Source organism: Dermacentor albipictus, chromosome 2 (assembly GCF_038994185.2).
Source record: "Dermacentor albipictus isolate Rhodes 1998 colony chromosome 2, USDA_Dalb.pri_finalv2, whole genome shotgun sequence".
NCBI lineage: Eukaryota > Metazoa > Arthropoda > Arachnida > Ixodida > Ixodidae > Dermacentor > Dermacentor albipictus.
Genome location: NC_091822.1, coordinates 181,740,874 through 181,764,062, shown reverse-complemented (window position 1 = coordinate 181,764,062; position 23,189 = coordinate 181,740,874). Strand labels below are relative to the sequence as shown.

Sequence of the window (23,189 nt, the reverse complement as noted above, 5' to 3'; positions counted from 1 at the left end):
CCGACGCTGGATCTTCTTCTGTATGCGTCTCGCCTCCCTTAGGTCGTAGATGGACTTGGTGCGCCTGTACCTTCTTTCCGCGCGACGGCGGATTGCTCGAAGCCGCTCCAATTCTGCTTCGAATTCAGAGAATTTAGGAATAGGCCTAAAAGATCTTGTGGCTTCTTGAGCAGCGGCGTTAATTAGCTTCTCGATGTTGCCAGGCAGACAGTCCCGGATCTCTTGGCAATTCTTCTCCATGAGCAACGTGTATTTAGGCCAGTCGATGTGATGAAGAACTGTAGTAGAGTGTGACTTGCGTATGCCGTCGATTTTAACATACGTTGGAACGTGGTCACTACCACGCGTTTCGTTGTCCGTGAACCATTTCACACTGGCACTGAGGCATCTTGAAACAAAAGTCAAGTCCAGGCAGCTGCTGTATGTCAATCCCCGCAGAAAGGTGGGACTGCCATCATTTAGGCAGCAGAGCTCATGGTCCGACGCGAAGGATAGTACACGTCTTCCTCGACAGTCCATCTTTAAGCTTCCCCATAGCGGATGATGCGCATTGAAGTCGCCGGTAATAACCCATGGTCCAGATGTCGCTGTTAAAATTCCACCTAGTCTTGCGCTGTCAAATCGACTCGAAGGTGAGATGTAGGCACCTATGAGCGTGAGTGCGACGTTCTTGCATTTTATAGTCAAACACACATACTGATTGTTGTCATCAGGTGCCACTGGGTGTAAAACATATGTGAAATCGCATCTGATATAAACGATGACTTTGCTGCGGTCGGTACAGGTGGCAGACATGAAAGCTTCATATCCTGATAGGCGGATGGCGCTCTCAACGTTTGGTTCACAAATGACAATTATTGGAAATTTGTTCTTAAAAACAAACGGACGAAGGTCCGAAATGCGCGATTTAATGCCTCTGACATTCCATTGGAAGATAGACGCTTCCTTGACCTCTTTAAGGAACGAATGTAGAGGAGCAGCCATGGTACTTCTCAAGACCGGAAAGTACCGGATACAGGGCATCCAGTATTTGAAGTGCGCCTCGAGCCGCCGGAGTGTGTATGGCAGTCAGTAGTGCTCGTAGCGTGTTCATAAGGGCCCTTATCATGGTGACAACTTGTTTGTCGTTCTCTTGGTTGCTGCCAGAAGGTGAAGCATGATTCGGCGAGCGTGCTACATCTTGTCGCTCCGCTGGTGGATCTAGCCGTGGCAATGGCGGCCACTCCTCGCTTGAGGCAATGAGATTGGAGACTTTCTGCTGAGGAACGTCGTTGCTGCTATTGCTAGTTGTATGCGGAAGTGTCTGGACTGTCAGTGGACGCGGTGCATCCTTAGCAATAGCAGTGGGTTTCCTAGAACTCCGGCGACGTGAACGTCGACGTCGCACCTTAGCGGCAGCCTCCCTGTGCGAGGAACCATCCCTGACCATTTGCCTCAAGACTTTCGCCTCATTTTTCACATGTGGGCAATTCTTCGAAGTTGCATCGTGAGAGCCCTGACAATTGGCGCACTTTTGGTTTTCTGCACGACAGGCGTCGGAGCTGTGCGACCCAGAGCACCGGGAGCACACGGCAGCGTTTGTGCAAACCGCACTAACGTGCCCTATCCTTTGACATTTCCTGCACTGAAGCGGCTTTGGCACAAAAGGCCGTACAATGTGTCGGAAGTGACCGACCTTGACGTGGGACGGTAGGCTGTCTCCTTTGAAAGTTAACTTGACACACTGCGAGTTTCCCAGGCGACGGGCTTGCAATATGGCAATTCCCTCTGTCGCCGGCTTGATGAGTATATGCAGGTCAGCATCGCTTATGGAATTATCTACGTCATACACAACGCCGGCCGTAGAGTCATGATGGTCTTGTTTATAGCAGCGTACGTTGATGCTATCCAGCACCTTAACGTTGCTTAGAATGTCTAGCGCGCTGCGGTTTGTGACATCTATAGCGAGGATGTTCTTACGGGCGTTGATCCTTATATCTTTGATCTGACCCGGAACGAGTGCCTCGAGCGATACAGATGTGGCTTGGTGGTTGATCCGGTTTAGATTGTCGCTAGCAGCCACAGGCACATATAAAATGGTGAGGTCTGATGGCTTTCGCGTCGGGATCACAGTTGCCTTACTTGTGGAAGGAGACGTCCTGACGAGTCTTCTCTTTGCTTTGTGCTTCGCTACGGGCACGAAGTCGCTGTCATCCGAGGTTTCATCACTGGTCCCTGAGTAGATCACAGTGTCCTCGCTGTAGGTGTCACTTGGGCGACTAGACCGCTTTCTCGGTGCGGTCGCTGTTGACGTAGAAGGACGAGGAACCTCTCCAGGCGACTCCTCGTCCATCGCCGTAGTTAAGGGAGTGGCGTCTCCCACTAAGTAGCTTCAAATTCACAGAGACGAAAAGGCAGCGTTCCACACAGGACACTTCGTCGTCGTCTAAACATCGACGTAACATACATCAGGCAGCGTTCCACACAGGACACTTCGTCGTCGTCTAAACATCGACGTAACATACAGGGTGTCCCAGCTAACATTAGCCAAGCTCTGAAAGATAAAATATAGAACATACGAGGACGCAACCAATAGTATTCTGTCAGCAGGGACGTATCACACCAGGAGGATCTTTTCTACAATTAAACTGTTGATAATTAAATTAGAATGATTTACGAACTTTTTAATTGCGGAATTGAGGACGCGGATTTTGATATAAAAGTAATAATTGTGTTCACGCCCGACTCTGTTGTTTTGAGTTGTTTTCATCAAGGCATTTCTCCGCAAGGCATGCCTTAAGAGTAGGCCTTAGCATGGGACGACCTCCCATTTTTCTATTTAGATATGCAGAACACAGAAATGCTCTTCGACAACCGCTCAACCGAATTAACTAAGGTTTTCGCATTTAAGAAACAAAGCTCAATTCCATTGGCTGTAGGGAGCAGATTATTTACATAGGGCACTCACATTTTATTTTATTTTTTTTCTCCCATATGCAATAAGAATATTAAAGTAGGTTTTGTAGATGTTCAGCAGGACGATTTCTCCAATCCTTCGTGTATAGAGAGGAGCTCCTGAAGTTATAGGTTCCTTCTTCAAGCTCGCCTTAAGCCTCCTACAGGATGAGCCTCCGTAGCTTCGAGGTCTCAGCCACGGGCGGGAGCTATGTCTCTTTCACGCTTTGAAAAAATATTTCTGGTTGCCTTGCGAAAGACAGACCTTATCCTATAGCTATGTGGAGGTACATTTCTATCTATCTATCTATCTATCTATCTATCTATCTATCTATCTATCTATCTATCTATCTATCTATCTATCTATCTATCTATCTATCTATCTATCTATCTATCTATCTATCTATCTATCTATCTATCTATCTATCTATCTATCTATCTATCTATCTATCTATCTATCTGCTCGCCTGCGGACAGTGTGTGTGTGTGTGTGTGTGTGTGTGTGTGTGTGTGTGTGTGTGTGTGCGTGTGCGTGCGTGTGCGCGTGCGTGTGCGTGGGTGGGTGTGTAGGTGCCTGTGCGTGCGCGCGTGTAGGTGCGTGCGCATGTCGGACGGGGGAGGAGATTGCGGTACGCGTCCCTCACAAACGCACAAGAGCGCCATATGTAAAATTCTATGGGCATTTCGACTTCGCTCGAATTACGGAGAGTGTCACTACGCTGCTGTTACTTGAACTTTAGAGAAGCCAGCTTATCTATATTACAGAAAAATGGGTTCGTTGGACACACATACACGTTTACTGGTTTGTTATTGTTTCCCAGTGTCATATGTACTCTATACATTGTAGTAATTGTTGCTTTTTCGTTATCACTGTTTCTCTTGAGCTTGTATAACGTTTTCTTTGTTTTGTATAATTGTTTCTGCTTCGTATTTGTTATGCGTGTCCGTTACCGAATTTATTCATGTGTTCTTTTTTGTGCATATGCCGCCTCTCTGTTGAGATGTGTATAGTTTGACAGGGGCTACGTCAGGCACATTACTTCGTCTTTTAGCCTTGTCATCCGAAACCATCCTTTTATCTAAGATATATCGCTATATATATATATATATATATATATATATATATATATATATATATATATATATATATATATATATATATAAACGTGCAGTGCTGGGGGGAGGGTCATGTACTTAGGTTTTTGCCACACACCACCATTTGAGCTCTTACTATATCACATCGCCATCGGAAAAGAAATGGTATTCACTTGTGCGTCATGTTATGACACCCAACCGGTGCCACCAGTGTTACGAACTTGCACCGCTGCACCACGAATACGGCTTTGTGGTCCCGTAGCGCTCGTCACCCGTTTCGTGACAGAGCGTTGGTAGCGAAGACTCCGAGCCTGGCGTCGATGAGAATAACAAAAGGGACTTTATACATTATATACAGGTTATCATACAGGACATGAACGGGTCGGCACTGGGGCCGAGTGCTCACAACAAACGCGACTGTTCTCGCACGACGACGTCCGGCGAAAACGCGTTACACATCTCACCCCAGTCGGGAGCGACACTCTCTCCCGGTGGGGTCGGCAGATCCTGTTTTCGAGCGGCGTGTCGCTGCTTTTATAATCCCCGAGGCCCATTGTCACTCAAACGGCCCAATACAAAGTCAGCACACGACGGTCGTCCGAGGGGTCCAACCAGCGACCGCGCTGGCCACCCGGTTCAAAGTTCGCGCGCGCGGTGACCTCCAGGCAAGGGAGGTGCGGCGCCGGGCTGTCGGGCACACGCGGACACGTCAAAACACGCTGCTCGCCGAGGCTTCTCCCGCACGACGGCGCAGCATCTTGTCTTGTGAAGGGAGAATTATGGCGCTCGCAGGATAGATTCCGCATCTTGCAGATTCGGAATCCGGGCTTGTGGTAATGGCACAACAGCATCCCCGCCCTCAGATAAGGCGCCGGGAAGACGAGCTGCCTCCACGTGGCTCGGATGCCAGGCGCGCACGTTCGTCAGGCTCGTCCAAGTTCACGTCCAGTGTCGGGACGCCAGGGAACATCACGTGCCCAGGTCCGACTCGCCAGGACAGGAGCTCTGCTCACCACGTCGTCGCCAAGGCACCTTGACCAGCTCCGCTCGGGTCGTTCCTAAGACCTTGCTTCTCGCCACTGGTCCCGCTTGGTCGTTCTGCAGCTTGCAAAACCGACCGGCAAAAGGCAACACCCAACACGAACAAGTGCCCTCTGTCTCCCGTCAAACACCAGACAAGGCCATAATTCAAATCAACCTAACTAAATTGTTTTCCCCTTTTTTCTCCCGCTGCAACAAGAGGCAGGTGTACGATCTAGCACACAAGGCTTAAACAATCAGTTTTCAAATCATCAACACAACAAAATAGAAACAATTATTAATCAGCAATAATAATTACAAATAGAATGGTCCCCTTGAAATCGCTTGGACCGAAAACATACTACTGAGGAAGCAAATGAGGTCATTCATTTTTGCCCCGATCTCCCTGTGAACAGGACAGGTCGTCGCGAAGTAAGAGAAGGTAAGCAACGAGCAGGAACGAGTAGGCCACTGAAAGAAGCGAGGCCTAGAATGCACGACTTAGAGCATCAGCGTTCGCGTTCAACCTTCCCTTCTTATAACGGACAACGAGGCTGTGCTGCTGTAGGGTCATGCTCCATCTCAGCAAACGGCCGCTTTTAGAGGACATGCTACTTAACCAAGTTAGAGGGCAATGGTCTGTTTCCACAACAAACTTAGAACCGGAGACATAACAAGCCAGCTTCTGAACGGCCCACACAACGCAGGCGCACTCTTTCTCAGAGGTGCTGTATGCCTCTTCTCTACAACTTAGTTTGCGACTTAAATACAAAATTGGTCGTTCATGACCACTAGCATCTTCCTGGCATAGTACTGCTCCCATGCCGCGATCACTCGCGTCGCATTGAATGATGAAACCTTTCGAAAAGTCTGGTGCAGTCAGAACCGGCTTATGGCTTAATGCTCGCTTCAGCATTTCGAACGCATTGTCTTTCTTGGAGTCCCACGTCACCTTAACGGGCTCCGACTTCCGAAGTGCGTCGGTTAGCGGGCTGGCAAGGTCAGAGTAGTCTCTCACATAGTGTTGGTAATATCCAGCTAAACCTAAAAAGGCCCGTATATCCGTCTTCGTGGTTGGCCGGGGATAGTTCAAAATAGCAGCTACTTTGATGTCGGACGGTCTACGCCGGCCGCGCCCCACCACATGGCCCAAATAAGTCACTTCACCGCAACCTAGGTGACATTTAGCTGGTTTCACAGTAAGACCTGCCTCTTTCAACCGGCTCAACACGACTCGCAAGTGCTCCAGATGTGATTCCCAAGTGTCCGAAAATATGGCAACATCATCGAGGTACGGCAATGCGAACTCGCCTAAACCATTAAGCACTCTGTCCATCAGGCTAGAGAAACAATACGGCGCGTTTTTGAGGCCGAAGCTCAACATGAGTGGCCGGAATGTTCCAAGCGGGGAAACGAAGGCGGCATAGCGGCTAGCCCGTTCCGTAAGGGGTACTTGCCAATAGCCTCTCACGAGATCCAGGGTAGAGATATAATTTGCCTTCGACACTGTCTCTACCCTTTCTTCCAGGTTCGGTATAGGATATGTCTGATCTCGGGTTATCGCGTTCAGACGCCGATAATCGACACATGGCCTCGGATCTTTTCCTGGAGCCTGGACTAGTATCAAGGGCGACGTGTAGTCGCTCTCACTTGGTACTATAACCCCCAAGTCACGCATGTGCTGAATCTCCTCAGCCATGATTTTTTTCTGCACGGGCGAACAACGGTACGGTTTACTGCGGATCGGTTGATCAGAGGTTAACTCGATGTCATGCTCTAGGACCGTTGTTCTTCCGGGACGGCTCGAAAAAACCTCCCTAAACTCTGAAACGATTCCCTTTAAATCCTCCTTTTGGGCGGCACTTAGACGCGCTTCCAACGTCAGCTGTTCCACCATTAGCTCTATACCACATCCCTTCATGTCAGCCGTCGTCAGGATTTCGGCCCCTTCCTCATCGTCAGCATTTATCGTCATGCTTATAATCGCGCGACGCTGAATGTAGGGTTTCATCAAGTTACTGTGGTAAATTTTGTTGGGCCGCTTCCCTAATTTAACTTCGTAGTTGGTATCGGAAAGCTTAGTTACAACCTTTGCGGGCCCCTCCCAATGAACCTCGAGCTTGTTTTTTTTCGACGGTCGCAGCAACATCACTTGGCTACCTTCTTCGAAGGTGCGTTTTTTTGCTGACTTGTCGTAGTATTCTTTTGACAAGGTTTTCGCCGCCTTCATGTGGCTTTCTACAAGATCTTTGGTTTTCACGAGCCTCTGGAGGAGGTCGAGGACGTACGAGACTACATTTGGGTCGTCGTCACTGCCTTCCCAAGACTCTCGCAGCATGCGCAACGGAGTTCTTAGGCTCCGGCCATATACAAGCTCCGCGGGGCTAAAGCCGGTGCTCTCATGGGGAGCCGATCTCAGGGCGAACATAGCGGCGGGAATGCAGGCCTCCCAGTCACAGTGACGCTCAAAGCACAGGGCTCTCAATATTCGCTTCAGCACCGAGTGCATCCGCTCTACTGGGTTAGATTGCGGGTGATAGATGGAACTGTGCACTACTTTAATGCCGCATCTTTCCAAAAAAGTAGAAGTTAGGCAGCTGGTAAAGACGCTGCCATTGTCGCACTGAATCTCGGAAGGGAACCCGACGCGTGCGAACATTGAGAGCAGAGCGTCCACGACCTGGGAGGAATTTAGCTCCTTAAGAGGTACTGCCTCGGGGAACTTGGTCGCGACACACAGGGCGGTCAGAACATACCTACAACCGTTCGTTGATTCTGGCAGAGGGCCTACAATATCGATTACTAGTCGCCGAAAAGGTTCGGATATGACTGGCACCAACTTCATCGGTGCCTTCCACTTGTCAGTGGATTTGCCGATTCTCTGGCAGGTGTCGCAAGAGCGCACGAATTGTTCGACATCCTTCCAACAATACGGCCAATAAAACTCCTGAGCCATTCTAGCCTTGGTCTTTTTCAAGCCAAGATGCCCTGCCCACGCATTTTCGTGCGCGAGTTCCAGTAACTGTCGGCGATATTTCCGAGGAATCAGAAGCTGTTCATATTTGCGACCCTGCTTATCTGTATAGCGGCGGTACAATAAGCCAGATTCCTCGTAAAATGAAACCCTCTTTTTTTTCACTCCCAGTTTGACGCTCTTCATCAGATCGGCTATTGAACAATCTTCCTTTTGCTCACGAACCAGAGTTTCTCTTTCAACTGCAGCCAGCTCCTGCCAGCTGGCGGAAACCGGAGCGAGTAGGGATCCTGCGTCGCCTAACGGCGGCGTCGTGTCCTTATCGCGGCTAGCACGGGACGCGTCACTCCCAGTCACTTCCAGGACACGCTCGACCAGGCCAGCCTCCGAGCTCTGCCTCTCCGGTGCCTGCTCGCCACTCAAGTTACCCTGATCAGTCCGTGTGCCGCACCGCTGTTCGCTCACCGACTCAAAGTCAAGTTCCCTCGACAGCTGGCGCGCTTTGGATCGCGTGAGGGCCATGTACGCCACGTCGGCAAAGAATGATTTGCCCTGATCCTTCAGCAGCTGCTCCGAGCTATTTGAGAAGAGGTAGGGAAAGTGCTCCGGGAGGGCGGCAGACACAGCGGCTTCTGTGTTAAGTTTCCCAAACTCTCCTTCAATGGTAACCGTTGCGATCGGTAAACAGACACTCTCCTCCTCGGCCACTTGCCGTATCCAAGCGCACTCTCCCGTAAAATCACTCGAGGAGACGAAAGACGGGTGGACAACGTCCATAGTTGCTGCAGAGTCTCGAAGTGCTCGGCACTTCTTGCCGTTTACCTTAATTTCCCGCATATATGGCTCCAATAGTCGTATGTTTTTGTTAGTTTCCCGTATTGTCGCAAAAGCAATTTTTTCTGGGCAGCTCGCTGCGATGTGCCCTTGCTTTTTGCAATTGTAGCAAGTTAACGGCTTCCGTTTTTCAAAAGAACGCGTCGTATCGTTTCGCTGCTTGGGACCATCGTTAGCATTCTGAGATGCATTCTGTCCTTCCCTTACAGTTTCTTTGGTAAGAGACTCATCTTTCCGAAACTCGCGACGCGTGATTTGCTTCCGTTCGTCGGACTTCCCGGAAAACCCATCTCTTCTATCAGCTTTTTCTACGCGCACTGCCTTGCTGTGCAAGCTGCGGCGGGTGTAATACTCTTCCGCTAACTCTGCTGCCTTGTTTAGCTTAACCTCCTTTAGCCTATCTTGCAGCCAGAGCCGGACATCCTCATCAATGCAACGGTAGAACTGCTCCAACGCGATGCATTCGACAATTTTGTCGCGGTCGTCGTAAACCTCTTCGCCCTTCAGCCATTCCACCAGGTCGGCTTTTAGACGAAACGCGAAGTCAACATTCGACTCCTTGCCCTTTTTTGCATACCGGAACCTCTGCCGGAAAGCTTCGGGCGACAATTTGTACTTCCGCAGTAGCGCTTCCTTCACATCACTGTAGCTCTCAAACGCCTCTTTCGATAAGCAAGTTATTACGTCTGATGCCTCCCCAGGAAGCAACGCTAACAGATTCTGTGCCCAAAGGGATCGCTCAATGCTATTCCGTTCACACACGTGCTCAAATTTCACGAGGTATTTGGCCATATCCTCTCCGACGACAAAGGGTGGAAGTTGATCGCGTATTCTGGGAACATTAGAAGTGAGACTAGGCGCCGGCGAGTTATTTCGGTTCTCCAACTCTTTCATTTTAAGCTCGTGCTCACGAATCTCTCTCCTTTCCTCCTTTTCCTCCTCGCGACGTTGCTGTTCTCTCCTTTCCTGCTCGCAACGTTCCTTCTCCCTTTCCTCCCTTTCCCGACGTTCATTGATATCCGCCCAGGCCTCTGCGGCTTCCTCAGCCGTTACGTCCCCAGTCCTCATGACCTCAAGGATCGCATTCTTTCTTTTGGTTGAGCCCAACTCAATGCCCAACTCCTCACAAATTTCGAGAAGTTCCTTCACCTTGTACTTCTCCATCGTTCACACTGTCCTCCTGCTGTTTACCCTTTTTGAATATACCTGCCGAACGCTACTATAATGCTACTAGTAAGACATATGCAAGTATTTCACACACTGCCCTGTTTACCCCCTCAGCATCCCCTGGTTTCCAAAACACTCTTACTAGGCTTGAAACACTCAAGGTTATCACAATGCAACACCAAATCCTTCCCTAAGCTACTATAACCTGTGTCAGAGAAAGTCTGGTGTTTGAGGTAAACTTCAGGCACTCACCGCGCCGAGGTAGCTGATGCCGGTCAATCCCGTAGCTGCCATCCAGTGTTATGACACCCAACCGGTGCCACCAGTGTTACGAACTTGCACCGCTGCACCACGAATACGGCTTTGTGGTCCCGTAGCGCTCGTCACCCGTTTCGTGACAGAGCGTTGGTAGCGAAGACTCCGAGCCTGGCGTCGATGAGAATAACAAAAGGGACTTTATACATTATATACAGGTTATCATACAGGACATGAACGGGTCGGCACTGGGGCCGAGTGCTCACAACAAACGCGACTGTTCTCGCACGACGACGTCCGGCGAAAACGCGTTACACATCTCACCCCAGTCGGGAGCGACACTCTCTCCCGGTGGGGTCGGCAGATCCTGTTTTCGAGCGGCGTGTCGCTGCTTTTATAATCCCCGAGGCCCATTGTCACTCAAACGGCCCAATACAAAGTCAGCACACGACGGTCGTCCGAGGGGTCCAACCAGCGACCGCGCTGGCCACCCGGTTCAAAGTTCGCGCGCGCGGTGACCTCCAGGCAAGGGAGGTGCGGCGCCGGGCTGTCGGGCACACGCGGACACGTCAAAACACGCTGCTCGCCGAGGCTTCTCCCGCACGACGGCGCAGCATCTTGTCTTGTGAAGGGAGAATTATGGCGCTCGCAGGATAGATTCCGCATCTTGCAGATTCGGAATCCGGGCTTGTGGTAATGGCACAACAGTCAGCACCTTCACAATAACGCAAGAAACTGCTCAAACGCATAACTGTTCTAAGAAAAAAAAAAGTTCTGAACAACCAGATAAACCTGCTTTTGTTCATTGGCTTTCCTGGAGAACAATACATAAATGTTGCGTAACTGCATGCATTTCGCGGGATTGTTTTGGCTCGCATTCTCTAATTCTTATGCGCCGTCTTTTGCTATTGCAGTATGCTGATCGTTCTGGGTACAGTGGTCGGTGGAATCGCACAGTGAGTCAACTCTGCTTTATTTTCTTTTTTACTTCATTACACGTGGTTTGGTGGCGCATTCACTATCCTGGAGCAAGCGATGTTCAGTATAGGAGAGTTCTGTGGTGATTTTCGCACTTATCCACCGTGACTGCACGAGTGCAGGCGTGCTTGAATGAAGCTGCAACGTCTGCGTGTATAGCCTGTTCGACCGCAAGGCCTAAGTGGTATTGTAGAACCTGCGCCAAAGCGCGGATACGTATGTGATTCATTAACGCACTTCATTTGTCAATCAATCAGGTCTTCATTGTGATCGTAACGGAGGCAACGAGCGTTAAAGCGTCCTTACGAAACGAGCTCCCAAATGCAAAACGGCGAACTTGGACCTAAGCACTGGTTGATTGATTTGATAATGAAAGGTCAGCGGAATAATTCTAGTAACTTGGGGTTCTTTAAAACGTACGACCCGAGACCGGTACACGAGAATTTATGCATTCCGCCCACATCGGAACGCGGCCCCCGTGGGCGGGATTCGAACGCGCGACCTCATGTGAGGATGGATAAACGAGGTTAAAGCACCTCGTACAGGCTGGCCCAGCCCACGCTCCGGAACCTCAGCCCACTTTTGTGGCCTTTGACATCCTTGGCTTTTTTAGCTTTTTGAGGTTAGAGGGGCAACTGCGCCGGCAGGTTCAGGTATGTATAGGAGTTAACTTCATAATGAACTGAAACCGCGTTTGCGTTCTCTTTGAATGTAATCTTGGAGAGAGCAACTGTATACACTGGAAAGCCGGAGGAAACAGTTTGAAAACTTAAAGCTTCGACAACTTACTGATAATGCAGAGCTAATATACATGGAAAGTGCATCATTCCTTATCAGTTTTGGCATGTTAGATAGAAGAAAGTCCACAAGAGTGGCAGCTTGGGCAAGTTGGTATCCACTAATGTGGAAAGTTGACCTAGCTCGTGATTAACTATAGTTGCGAGTGCAGTGAGTGTCGTCTTTTTTTGTGTCTCTTCACTGTGTCCGTGTCAGTGCGCTGCGTCACCAGCAAGGTATGGCGGTGTTCACTGAAGCTTTATGAATGATCACAAATCAGAATGAGTAAAGGAAACAATGTACATCAGTAAAAACACATAAAACTGAATAGGCGGCAGAGTGAGCGCTAGGATTGAAGACTAGACAGGCTAAAATGTGATGAGCACGTAACGTAAGCCGTCCTTGGACGATAATAGTGCTCACATGTTTAAAGCTATAGTTACTCTTTACAGCAGCTGTGGCTGTCCCTATAGTTGAACTCGAGCCCAGTCGATATGTAAAAAACGACATTAGCTTCAGCCTTCAAAGAAAAGGAAAAGAAAATAGAGGGGGGGAGGGGGAAGAAGATAGCGAGAACAAGCTACTTTTTTTTTTTTTTACGCACGGCAATTTCGTTCGCAACCTTCTCTGAGTTTTGCGATGTATAGATAGTACTTTCCAGAGAGAACTTTAGAAACGCAAGCTACATTGGCCGCCTCCCGGCAAAGATAATTTGCACGAGAGGGACATTTGTTGCGGTGATGGTTTTTGGAAGTTACGTAAGAGCCGCAGCAAACAAGCCGAGCGTATGTACGGTACGACTGTCAAAACTAACCGCCGCCATGTGTTTCTTGCCTTTGGCTTAGAGGCGGAACGACCGCCTGCTGTTGCGGAGATTAGAAAGGAAGATGAGAAATAAAGACGGTGCGCTCGTATTTTACGCTCTTTCTGGGCAATAGCGCGTATAGCGTACGTAATTGCAAATGACTCCATTAAACGGCCCGTTGGTTCTCTTTTTTTTTTTTTTTTTGCACTCGGCACTCGCATTAGGAAGCAGTGCTTTGCTTTAAATTATCCAGTTTTTATTTCGGCTATGCTGGCTGGTGTGTACGTCAATTCGTCTATTTGAATGCTCATTGGAAACGTTTCGAACGTGTCTGCATGTTTTTTGCTTGCTACCCGCCGTGGTGACGTAGTGGCCTGGGTGTTTCGCTGCTAAGCCCTTGGTAGCGGCATGAAATCGCGGCCGCGACGGCCCCGTTTCAACGGGACGAAACGCAAGAACACCCGTTCGCCGTGCAATGAGTGCGCGTTAAGGAAACCCAGAAGGACAAAATTAATTCGGAGTTTCCCGCTACGGCGTGCCGCGTAATCAAAGCGTAGATTTAGGCTCGTAAAATCCCGCTTTTTTTTTTGCTTGCTTGCTTGCTTGGTCGCTCGCTGGCCATCTCCTGGCTAATTCAGTTAGTGGTGCGACGTCCCCGTTCTGAAAATCGTCTCGGGTTCCGTTACGTTAGTCCAACCAACCAACCGCAAAAGGTTTTTTTTTATGTGGACGCCATGGGCGTTCCGCTTGCACGTAAAATCGGACGTAACCAACTATACACGTATGTATAACTTGGGCAAACTTTCGAGAGAAAAAAAAAAACAAATAAGACATTTTCCTGAAACCACCTCCAACCGACACGTTCCCGGGTCTTCTAAAAACGGGCTATTTTTTTTTTCTACAGTCTATATGTTTGTGTGGGTTTGTTTGTGTGTCGGTGTGGCTGCGTGTCTGCCTGTGTGCGCACCTTTATGAAGACTAAAGGTGACGCGAGTTCTTACTTGAACGCCACCGATCGCGAAGATTCACTATGAGTCACTAATAATAACTTCAAAGCAGCCTTTAGAAGAGAACCACCGCGAAGGCGGTTGATCCGAATCTTGCTTCTTCTAGAGCTTGGACGCTTGCCTTATCATTCAATACTGTGGCGCAGATGAGGTTAGAAAGACGTGGTTAGGCAGGTATGAATGGTAGTCGTTAAAAAAGTTTTCTTTCGTCGTATCAGTTAGGAGGGCTGAAAACTTGCGATACCGTCGCAGCGCTTCCCTTTCTGCAACGGAGTTCGCTCGAATGACGCTCCATAAGCACTTCTTTACGCGTTTCGAAACTCGTCAACAATCGTATGTGCGTGCAAACACCGCTATGCGGGCGGCGAGGTCGAGGAGATATACTGCTCAAGGAAAGGATTGTTGAATCGGCCAGCCTCGGCGAGCTACATAATTTAAAGGAAATGTGTTCTGTCTCAAGTAATACGCGGCCTGTTCCTATTTCCATCAACTTCCGATACGTTTGTCTCGGCGAAGTTGCAGAGTTTCTCTTTTGCGAAAGTTTCGTTTATAACGAAGAAGTCGGACTCGAGACTGAATTCATAGAGGGGTATAGAACGTAATGCGCGGCTTCTGTCAGCGTTAAGAGGAAGCTTTAGCTCGGTAAACATACATGTAAAACGCAGAAATGTTTTTCTTAGATAAACCCCTTTCCCATTTTAACAAAATTTGCAGCACTTGAGAGAAAAAGCTAGATCCTAGTGAGCGTTGGAAGCCTAATTTCGAATTGTGGCCTGAATATTTAACAAAGATTGTCGAAAATTGATAAGTTTGAGAAAACTAGAAGTACAAAGCTTACAAATCCGCAACTGTGCACCAAGAACAGATGTCGCAGTTCTGTAAATTGCATCCGGCAGAACATCCAAAGTGGACAAATTTGATAAATGTAATTTAAATCTTACTTTAATTTGGTACGATGTTTACGAAGGATCAGCAAAAGTGCTACTCACATATTAGTAATGTATCTAACTTTGTTATTTAGTGACCCAGGAGAAGTACAAGAAATGAAAGAGGAAAGAAAAGAAACAAACATTCGTTGGTGGTTCTCAATAGCATTAAACAAGGGCTTCGCACAGGACACGTCGGTGATCTCGGATCGTTCCTGTCCTTACGTTTGGCTAGGTTGTTCGTCACGCGATGCAAGCATGTCCCATTCCGCGTCTCTCACACTCCTGAAAGTATAGTACAAAGGACGGTAAACGAGAACTAACAAAAACATCGCAAGCCACGCATCAATGAGTGTCGTGTAATTTATCCGACGTTTCGTTAGCAAGGCAACTTAATTGTTTTACGACCACGTGTACCTACACCAGTGTTTGGTTTCTGCTGCGCGCTGGGTAAGAACCTGTGGCGGCATCGGCAGCGCCTTGACGCCGCAAGACAAAAGCTGGTCAGGTGGAGGCCGCTTAATTTAGCGGCCGCAGGGGGCCACTGCATAAAGACACGTTGTTACTGCGAATTCGTTTTACTGTAAAATATTCCTTTGCATGTTATACTTAAGTTCTTGTTCGTGGTTGGGTTGCGCATAGTGCGCAGAACGTGCTCATGTGGCACGTACTCCTCCCATCGCCCACGACCGCGGCAGTGGCAAAGCGCCGAAGACGCACTGCGAAACGGCAAACCTTATGCTGCGTGCGCCACACTAACACAGACCACCCACTGACCTAAAACAACTGCTGCTTCGCTATTACAGACTCTGTATCAGCCGTTATGATTCCGTTGGGACGGAAGTTTCAGCGGCACTTACACGGGATCGAGCAAAGGGCACCGTCCACCGTAATACCGATGGCAAACGCACATTAGGAGCAAGAATAGCCAGCCAAATGACCCCGTATATCGTGGAAACTCTCTGACAAAAGCCCCAGGCGTTCTCTCCCGCAATTCATGCGTGCGCACGACGCCCGGGCGTAAAAAAAGCTCTCGTTCGAGATATGGCGCGCGGCCTGCTGTTATACTAGCCGGGCTAGAGGAGGAGATGCGCGCAATCCTCCCCTAGTGTGCGTTTGATCCCATGACCTCTGAAATCGTGTGTATGGGGCATGCGGGAAGACAGCACACATCAAGCCGCCATCCTTTTAGGTTCACCCTCGCCCGCTTTTTCCCTCGCACACAAAACATACGGCACCCGGGCGCGATCTTAACGCACTGGCACATTATACAGTACACCACGGCGATGACGACGGGGGAAAATCGCCTGGAATGGCCATATACTTGTTAACGCAATAATAATAATAATAATAATAATAATAATAATAATAATAATAATAATAATAATAATAATAATAATAATAATGTTGGCAGCTTGCGTCGCTTACCTCTTCACAGTACTTAACTGTCATGTAAAGTTTTCTTTTTTCCTGCTTGGTAGGTTCACAAGTGCACCTTTAGCGAGGCTTATAACTGTTCATGGGCACTTCAGAAATACACGAATAAAATTGAATTGAAACTAAAACGATCTCAAATTTGAAATTGTAGCGCTGTAGTGTGTTAATTTGCGTTGTTTCGTCTGAGCTCAACGCGCTCGACGTGCTCTGTCGTGAACATTATCAACCAAGTAGCCCAGCGCACTGTCCTGCTCACTCGACGCGGTCTGTTCCTATAGGGATGGGATTCTGCTGCTGAGCGTAAGGCCGCGGGTTCGCCTTGCGGTTGCATTTCGAGGCGGGTAGAATGAAATAACGCTCGTCTACCAAGCATGGAGCGCACGTTGAAGAACCCCGGGTGGGTCATAATTAACCTGGAGCCCTCCATCGGGTCGTCTCTCATTGTGACATGCGTTTTGCCTTGAGACATCGAGCCTCATCGTTGTACGACTCGGTCAACGTCGTACTTGTCGATGAGCTTCTTTTACTACACTGTGCCTCGTTTAAGTCAGCCTCGCGCACCGCCTGCACTGCTTTCTGAGTCACTGTACCTGTTCGCTGTGTTGTTGACTTTTACGCGCTTGTTGATGGCTTTCAGTGTGGTACGCTCGACAATTGTTTTTCCCAAGATTGTTTTGCATTTTTGTCTCGCCGCAGCGTGACGCACTCGGACTATGTGCCCAAGTTCTCGCCGGACTTGTTTTTCCTCTTCCTGCTTCCTCCGTGAGTACCACTTCCGATATTTTACCTATTCGTTTATATATATATATATATATATATATATATATATATATATATATATATATATATATATATATATATATATATATATATATATATATATATATATATATTGCAGCCTCACTTCCGGTGCTTTTCTTTCTTTTTTTATGTATACTTCAAGTTCCGGTATTTTGTTTTGAGGGTACGCCCAGCGGATGCCCATATTGATGCGAAAGAATCAGTTGGCTCATTGAGCGAGAAAGCCGGCGTCTGTAGCAGCGAAACGGTGCATAAATTCCCATTGGCTACGACGCGACGTCACGTGCGCGGGCGAAAGGGTACGCCTGCTGGTGCGCCTGGCGTTGCGTGAGGGGAGAGGGCATCGCCGCGACGCCACGTCACCCCCGCTCTCGGAGGCCTGTGTTCTCCGCGCGTTACTTGTCCGCGCAAGCTCACGCCTGCATTGTAACTGGGCCTAAGTAATCGCTATAAAGAAATTATTGCATAACAAACAAAATAAATGCGAAAGGAAAAACGTCGCGAGTAGTGAGTTCCGAGCCTACCACCCCACGGTCAGAGGCCGAGTGCCTTACCCACTGTGCTAAACCAGCGTCTCCTAGATAGCAGGTCCGTGCATTCTACCTCGTGACACCGCGCTCCGAGGGCGGATCAGAAAGTCTTTGACCCTATGTTTTATTAGCCAAAATAAGGTACATGCGGGCAATTACAGATATGCACGCTATTCTACGTACCTTACCCTATTTGTCTACGTAGTCCCCACACCGGTTCAGACATTTGTCCCGTCGCAGCACAACTCGAGAAATGTGGTCGTCAGTCATCGACGCACGCGGCCTCCCCGAACGCTCATTGTCATGCAACCCTTCACGTCCCTTGGCGAACTCACACCACCACCACCTCGCACTTCATACGTGGACTGCATTTCCCCTGCGGATTTCGATGGGCGTTCGTCCCTTGCTCCATAGAAAACTAATCACACTTCCTTGCTCGTATGCCGTGGACGTGTGAAGCGCAAGCACAGCCGCCACCTTCAAATGACGGCGGTGCCGTGCCGCAGAGCTACCGGCAGATAGGGCCGGGCCGGTCCAAGTAAGGTCCACCGCTGGGAATATATAAATTGACTTCGCATTTACAGCCGTAATTTGGCTAAGAAAACAGGCGCACTGACGTTCTGATTAGCCCTCGCACTTGGACTGAAATTTCCATTTCCAAGCCTGGCGTGACGAAAGTAGTGACGTCGAAATCACGGCGGCTTACTCGGGAGCGTCTCCGTTAGATTATGTGTATAGTATAGCACGTAGTCACAGATCGTAGTGCACCGACCTTGTGCTATTGAGGAGGCGTTCGCCAAGCGTCTAAACATCTATCTATCTATCTATCTATCTATCTATCTATCTATCTATCTATCTATCTATCTATCTATCTATCTATCTATCTATCTATCTATCTATCTATCTATCTATCTATCTATCTATCTATCTATCTATCTATCTATCTATCTATCTGCTGTCTATCTGTCTATCTGTCTGTCTATCTATCTATCTATCTATCTATCTATCTATCTATCTATCTATCTATCTATCTATCTATCTATCTATCTATCTATCTATCTATCTATCTATCTATCTATCTATCTATCTATCTATCTATCGTCTTGGTTCTCTCATGGTCGTTTCGTTAACTTGGTAGGCGTGGGATCTGCCGGATTTTTCGTTTTGGTTTGTTTCTTTGTTTGTTTTCATGTATTAGATCATATAGTCTTCAGGAGCCGACAAGTGTTTGATGGCAGCTGCCAGCTAGCTATACGGTTCCTTTTTGTGATCGTTTTTAAATATGCGGACATCATCGATAAATCAATCAATCAATCATTTATTTGTCTTGCCCAGGACGAACCCTAAGGTATGAGGGCTGGCGCACGCACGCATTATTAAAGGTGTATTGCATTAATAAGCTAATCATCAAAAGACAAAAAAGCTGCCTGTGATTATAAGAAAAAAAAGGCATCAATTATTAATAACAATCATTCTGAAAAGAAGAGAGTTCTAGACAAAAGGCCATGGGTCACGCCAAAAGAGTGCTCATACAACAAAGCGGATGGTAAATGCAAAAGAAAGAGAAGGAGAATGGTAGTTCAACAATTTGTGAAACTATGACGCAGCAACGCAAAGCTGAGAAAAGAAAAATGACAGCAAGATATTAAAAATATCGAGCCCATGAAAATAAGCGTTATAAAGACTCAGTACTCGGTGGCCGGCTGAGCGATGGTGATGACAGACAAGAAAATGAAAAAGTCTATGTTCTCTGGTGATCTCGCGGGGAATACAAAACATAATAAAATTTGAGGAGTACGGCGCAGCTAAGTGAGAATACCATGAAGGTGTTTGAAAAGAAACATGTCAGGGAGATTCTCTCGGCGCCAAGTAAGGGCAGTGACAATAATCCAACTGTGCGAGAACAAGGTACAGTGTCCATGTTAGCGAAGCGGTGATGGCATATGCTTCGAAACTTCTGGACCCGTCGTACATCGTCACTGTTGGATCTAGAAATGCAATTCCAGACGACCGACGCGTATTCGAGTTGTAGAATGCATATTGTGTACAATTTGCGAAATGGTGTGCGAGTATTGAATTCCCTCGAGAGTTTGCAAACAGAGCCAAAAGAGCGCATACCCCGCATTGCAAGGCGTTTAATGCGAGCACAAAGTGTAAGTTTGTATTTAAAAAGTCGCAGTTTCACCGAAAACGCGAAGGATCGATTGCGACAGCGAATTAGTGGACAGCTACACGAAGTAGGGATAGTAGTTTTTATCAGCCGCATAAACTTGTAAAGATAGGCATAGTGACTAAATTAACAAGCGTGGTGTCACGCGCGATCAAGTAAACATGAACCCAGCTCACTCCGCGGAAACTCGCTATCAAAACGCTGGAGTGAGGAACCGCGGCAGCAGCAGCGAGCGTACTGACCTTCCTGATGCGTCACGCACCAACGCGAACTATGCCGCGACAACGCAGCGCACGGCCGACTGCGCCCCGTCGCAGATTGCTTTCAAGATACGGCGGCCCGGGCGCGGGCGGCCGCCCGTGCCACTCGGAGTAGAACGCGCCCCTCCTCTCCCCCCTCCCCCCGGTTTTTTGCGCGCGATTGAAGACGACGTGCTTTCTCCCCGCTTTCCTCCATTTCGTGTGCGAGATTGAGCCGCGATCGTCTGCCCACCCTCGCACGCCTTCACTTCGCCCGTAGACTTTATACGGAACCTCACGGCGACGGCGACGGCAGAAATCCGCTTGGAGTGCCTATATAACTGCTATCTCAATAAATGTACACCGAGATTATTGATCTCACGGACCTTACACAATAGTACAGGATCTACGTAATAAGAAAAAGAAATGCGTGCCGTTCCGTGAGTGAAAGTCGTGACTTTGGTCGTAAGCGCGCTCAAGGTGTGGTTATTATCGTTGCGCCATTTAGAAAAGGAAAATAGCTCCGACTGCAGGATGCGACAGTCATCGACATTGTGAATTTTCTTTAACAGCTTGATGTCATTGGTATAGAGAAGAAAATAATGCCGAATAGCGGAAAGAACGTCATTAATAAAACAATCAATAAGGAGTGGTCCTTATACTGGTCCTTTAAGGACGCCGCTAGTTGCCATGCAAAAAGAACACGTTTACTTGGCCATTGACGTTAACATGACATGATGTATCATATAATATTATTAATAATCAAAATGACAATTTCATGATAACGAGCAGTGACGTGCACAGATGATCACAGCATTTTGTGCCTGCATGTGTTCGGGCTTAGTGCTTGTGACTTATATTCATTGTTTCGTATCCCTTAAACCTAAAAACCCTGCATCGCTTTGCTCATCGTGTGCATTAAAAATTGAAGTTGGGCTGCTTAATCTCAAGGAAGTAATATATATATATATATATATATATATATATATATATATATATATATATATATATATATATATATATATATATATATATATATATATATATATATATATATATATATATATATATATATATATATATTATGGATCTTTCATGTATGAAAACGTTCAGGTTTGAAACCGCTTCTTTTCTTTCTACACCCGACTTGGTCGTTCCCTTTCAGACAGTTTTAGTATAAAGCCATAGGCTGAATCAGAACTACCTTCGAGAAACGAAACCAGTGATCTCCAGGGTAAGTTTGCTTCAAAAAAAAAAGGGGGAAAAGAAAGAAAGAAAGAAAGAAAGAAAGAAAGAAAGAAAGAAAGAAAGAAAGGAAAAGAAAGGAAGGAAGGAAGAAATAAAGATCAGCGTTGTGTGAAACGGATAAGCTTCTGATTTTCTCCCTCGACAAAGGCGCAGTCAACAATTCCTTCTGAGAATGCTACCGGTTTCCCAAGTTGGGGAGCACCGCGGGGCTTCGAGCAAGGAGCAGTAGTCAGGACGTCCGTCAGCGCAGTTATACTCAGTGGCATGGAGAGAGAGATAAAAGAGAGAGATAAAAGAGAGAGAGAGAGAGAAAACCGGCGGCTTTGTAAGTACGGTTCGTTTGATTTGCTATAGTCGTCAAAGAACTGCACAAAGCTCAAAGGAGAAAGATCGGTAAGCTTAACTGGCTATAGCCTTTTCTTTTCTTTTCTCTTTTGAATAAGTTATGGGATATGGTGGGGGGACGGGGGGAAGCACTGGCGGCCGCTGGGCGTAGTAGAAAATTATGCCAGCAGCGGTGGCGCGGCTGTCGCTGCGTAGATGGCGCTACTTCCGCGGTGACCTTTTAGGTGACCTAAGCGAGCGCGTTGCGAAGTGCGGCGTTTTGGTGACGTGAACGATATCGTATGCTTATTCGATGTCGCCGTTTCGCTTATAATGTTAGTTGGGCGCTTGTCCGCGCTTAGCGAGCAGATGGGAATGCTAAATTGAACTCTGCAAGAAAGATGCTCATGCTGCGGTGCCAGGCGCTCCGACTGAGCTTAACTGCCAAGCTCCTGAGTACACGGTCATTTGAACAACATACTGGTACCTTCTTTAAATGTTTTAAAGCATGCGCAGCGTTCAAGGATAATTAGTTTTACCTCTTCAGTATGCGGCCGTTCACTTTCCGGCTATCATATGAAAGGTGGAAAACGGGCGTCTGGATGGATGGATGTTATGAGCGACCCCTCTGGAACGGGGTGGTGAGTTGTGCCACCAAGATACTGCCTAATGTCCTACCTAGGTTAAACAATAAAAAAGCAGAAACATCACTATAAACTATCACGCCCAAATTTTGTGATCCCCTCTTGCGAACTGTGCTTTTGTACGTCTCCGTTTTTTGTCGTTTCCCTACTTCCACCAATCCTCCAATCGCCTCTTACTAATGCCTATTGCGGACATGTTTACTTTTCCACTGCTCTCGCTGAACCCAAGGGCTTCAAGTGGTGCCTAAGTGGTGGAACCCAAGTGGTGCCTAAATCGGCCACTGGGTAGACGTCTTCACATTCTAATAAAACATGCTCCATAGTTTCCTCAGCTTTACCGCAGCAAGCACATGCTGTCATCTGTCATCTAAAAAGCCGCGCAAGCGCCCCCTATCGTTGTCATTAATTACTGGTACACTCAGTGCCGTGGGCTATCCGCCCCAGTGCTCCCAATTCCCCGTCTAGCTGCCATACCTGGGGAGGCATTTTCCGGCGATCACTTTCAGAGATGGTGTCGCTTTCGCGAGATTTCGCGAGCGTCGTCGTTGGACGCATGCGCACAAGGATCGGGCAAATGAGAGAACGAACCTGTCATTGACTCTCGTGGGTTGAATCTCGCGAAATATCGCGAAAGGAACACTATATATCCGAAAGCAATCGCCAGAGATAGCCGCCCCTTCCACAAACGCTTCCACATTTTATTTATTTATTTATTTATTTATTTATTTATTTATTTATTTATTTATTTATTTATTTATTTATTTAGGACCGGTTCCTGCGCACCGCATTCTCTTGTTCCGTTTTGTGGGCGGCAGAGGATGACCATAAGCACCCACATCGCTGTAATGCCTCCGAGCTAAGGTGCTTAAGCGTTTAGTAGAAACCAACTCACTAACCGCATGTATGCAGGGTTTCTCAAAGGTCTAGCAACAATCCTTTAAAAATCGAAGCAACGTTACCTGCATGTTCGTAAATTGGTCTTCCAATCAATCAAGTCAATCGATCGAATGATATCTCAGTCAGT

General features: G+C 47.7%; 1 protein-coding gene across 4 annotated transcripts in view; it reads left to right on the top strand.

Moving 5' to 3' along the window:
* The window catches only part of LOC135919339 (sodium/hydrogen exchanger 2-like), a 378,884-nt gene that overhangs the window by 253,824 nt on the left and 101,871 nt on the right, over window positions 1–23,189 (top strand). For all 4 annotated transcript variants that reach the window (XM_065453096.2, XM_065453093.2, XM_065453094.2 and 1 more), the window contains exons 6-7: window positions 11,194–11,235; window positions 16,906–16,971. In XM_065453096.2, the coding sequence (XP_065309168.1) occupies window positions 11,194–11,235; window positions 16,906–16,971 (108 nt within the window). The remainder of the gene's footprint in view (window positions 1–11,193; window positions 11,236–16,905; window positions 16,972–23,189) is intronic.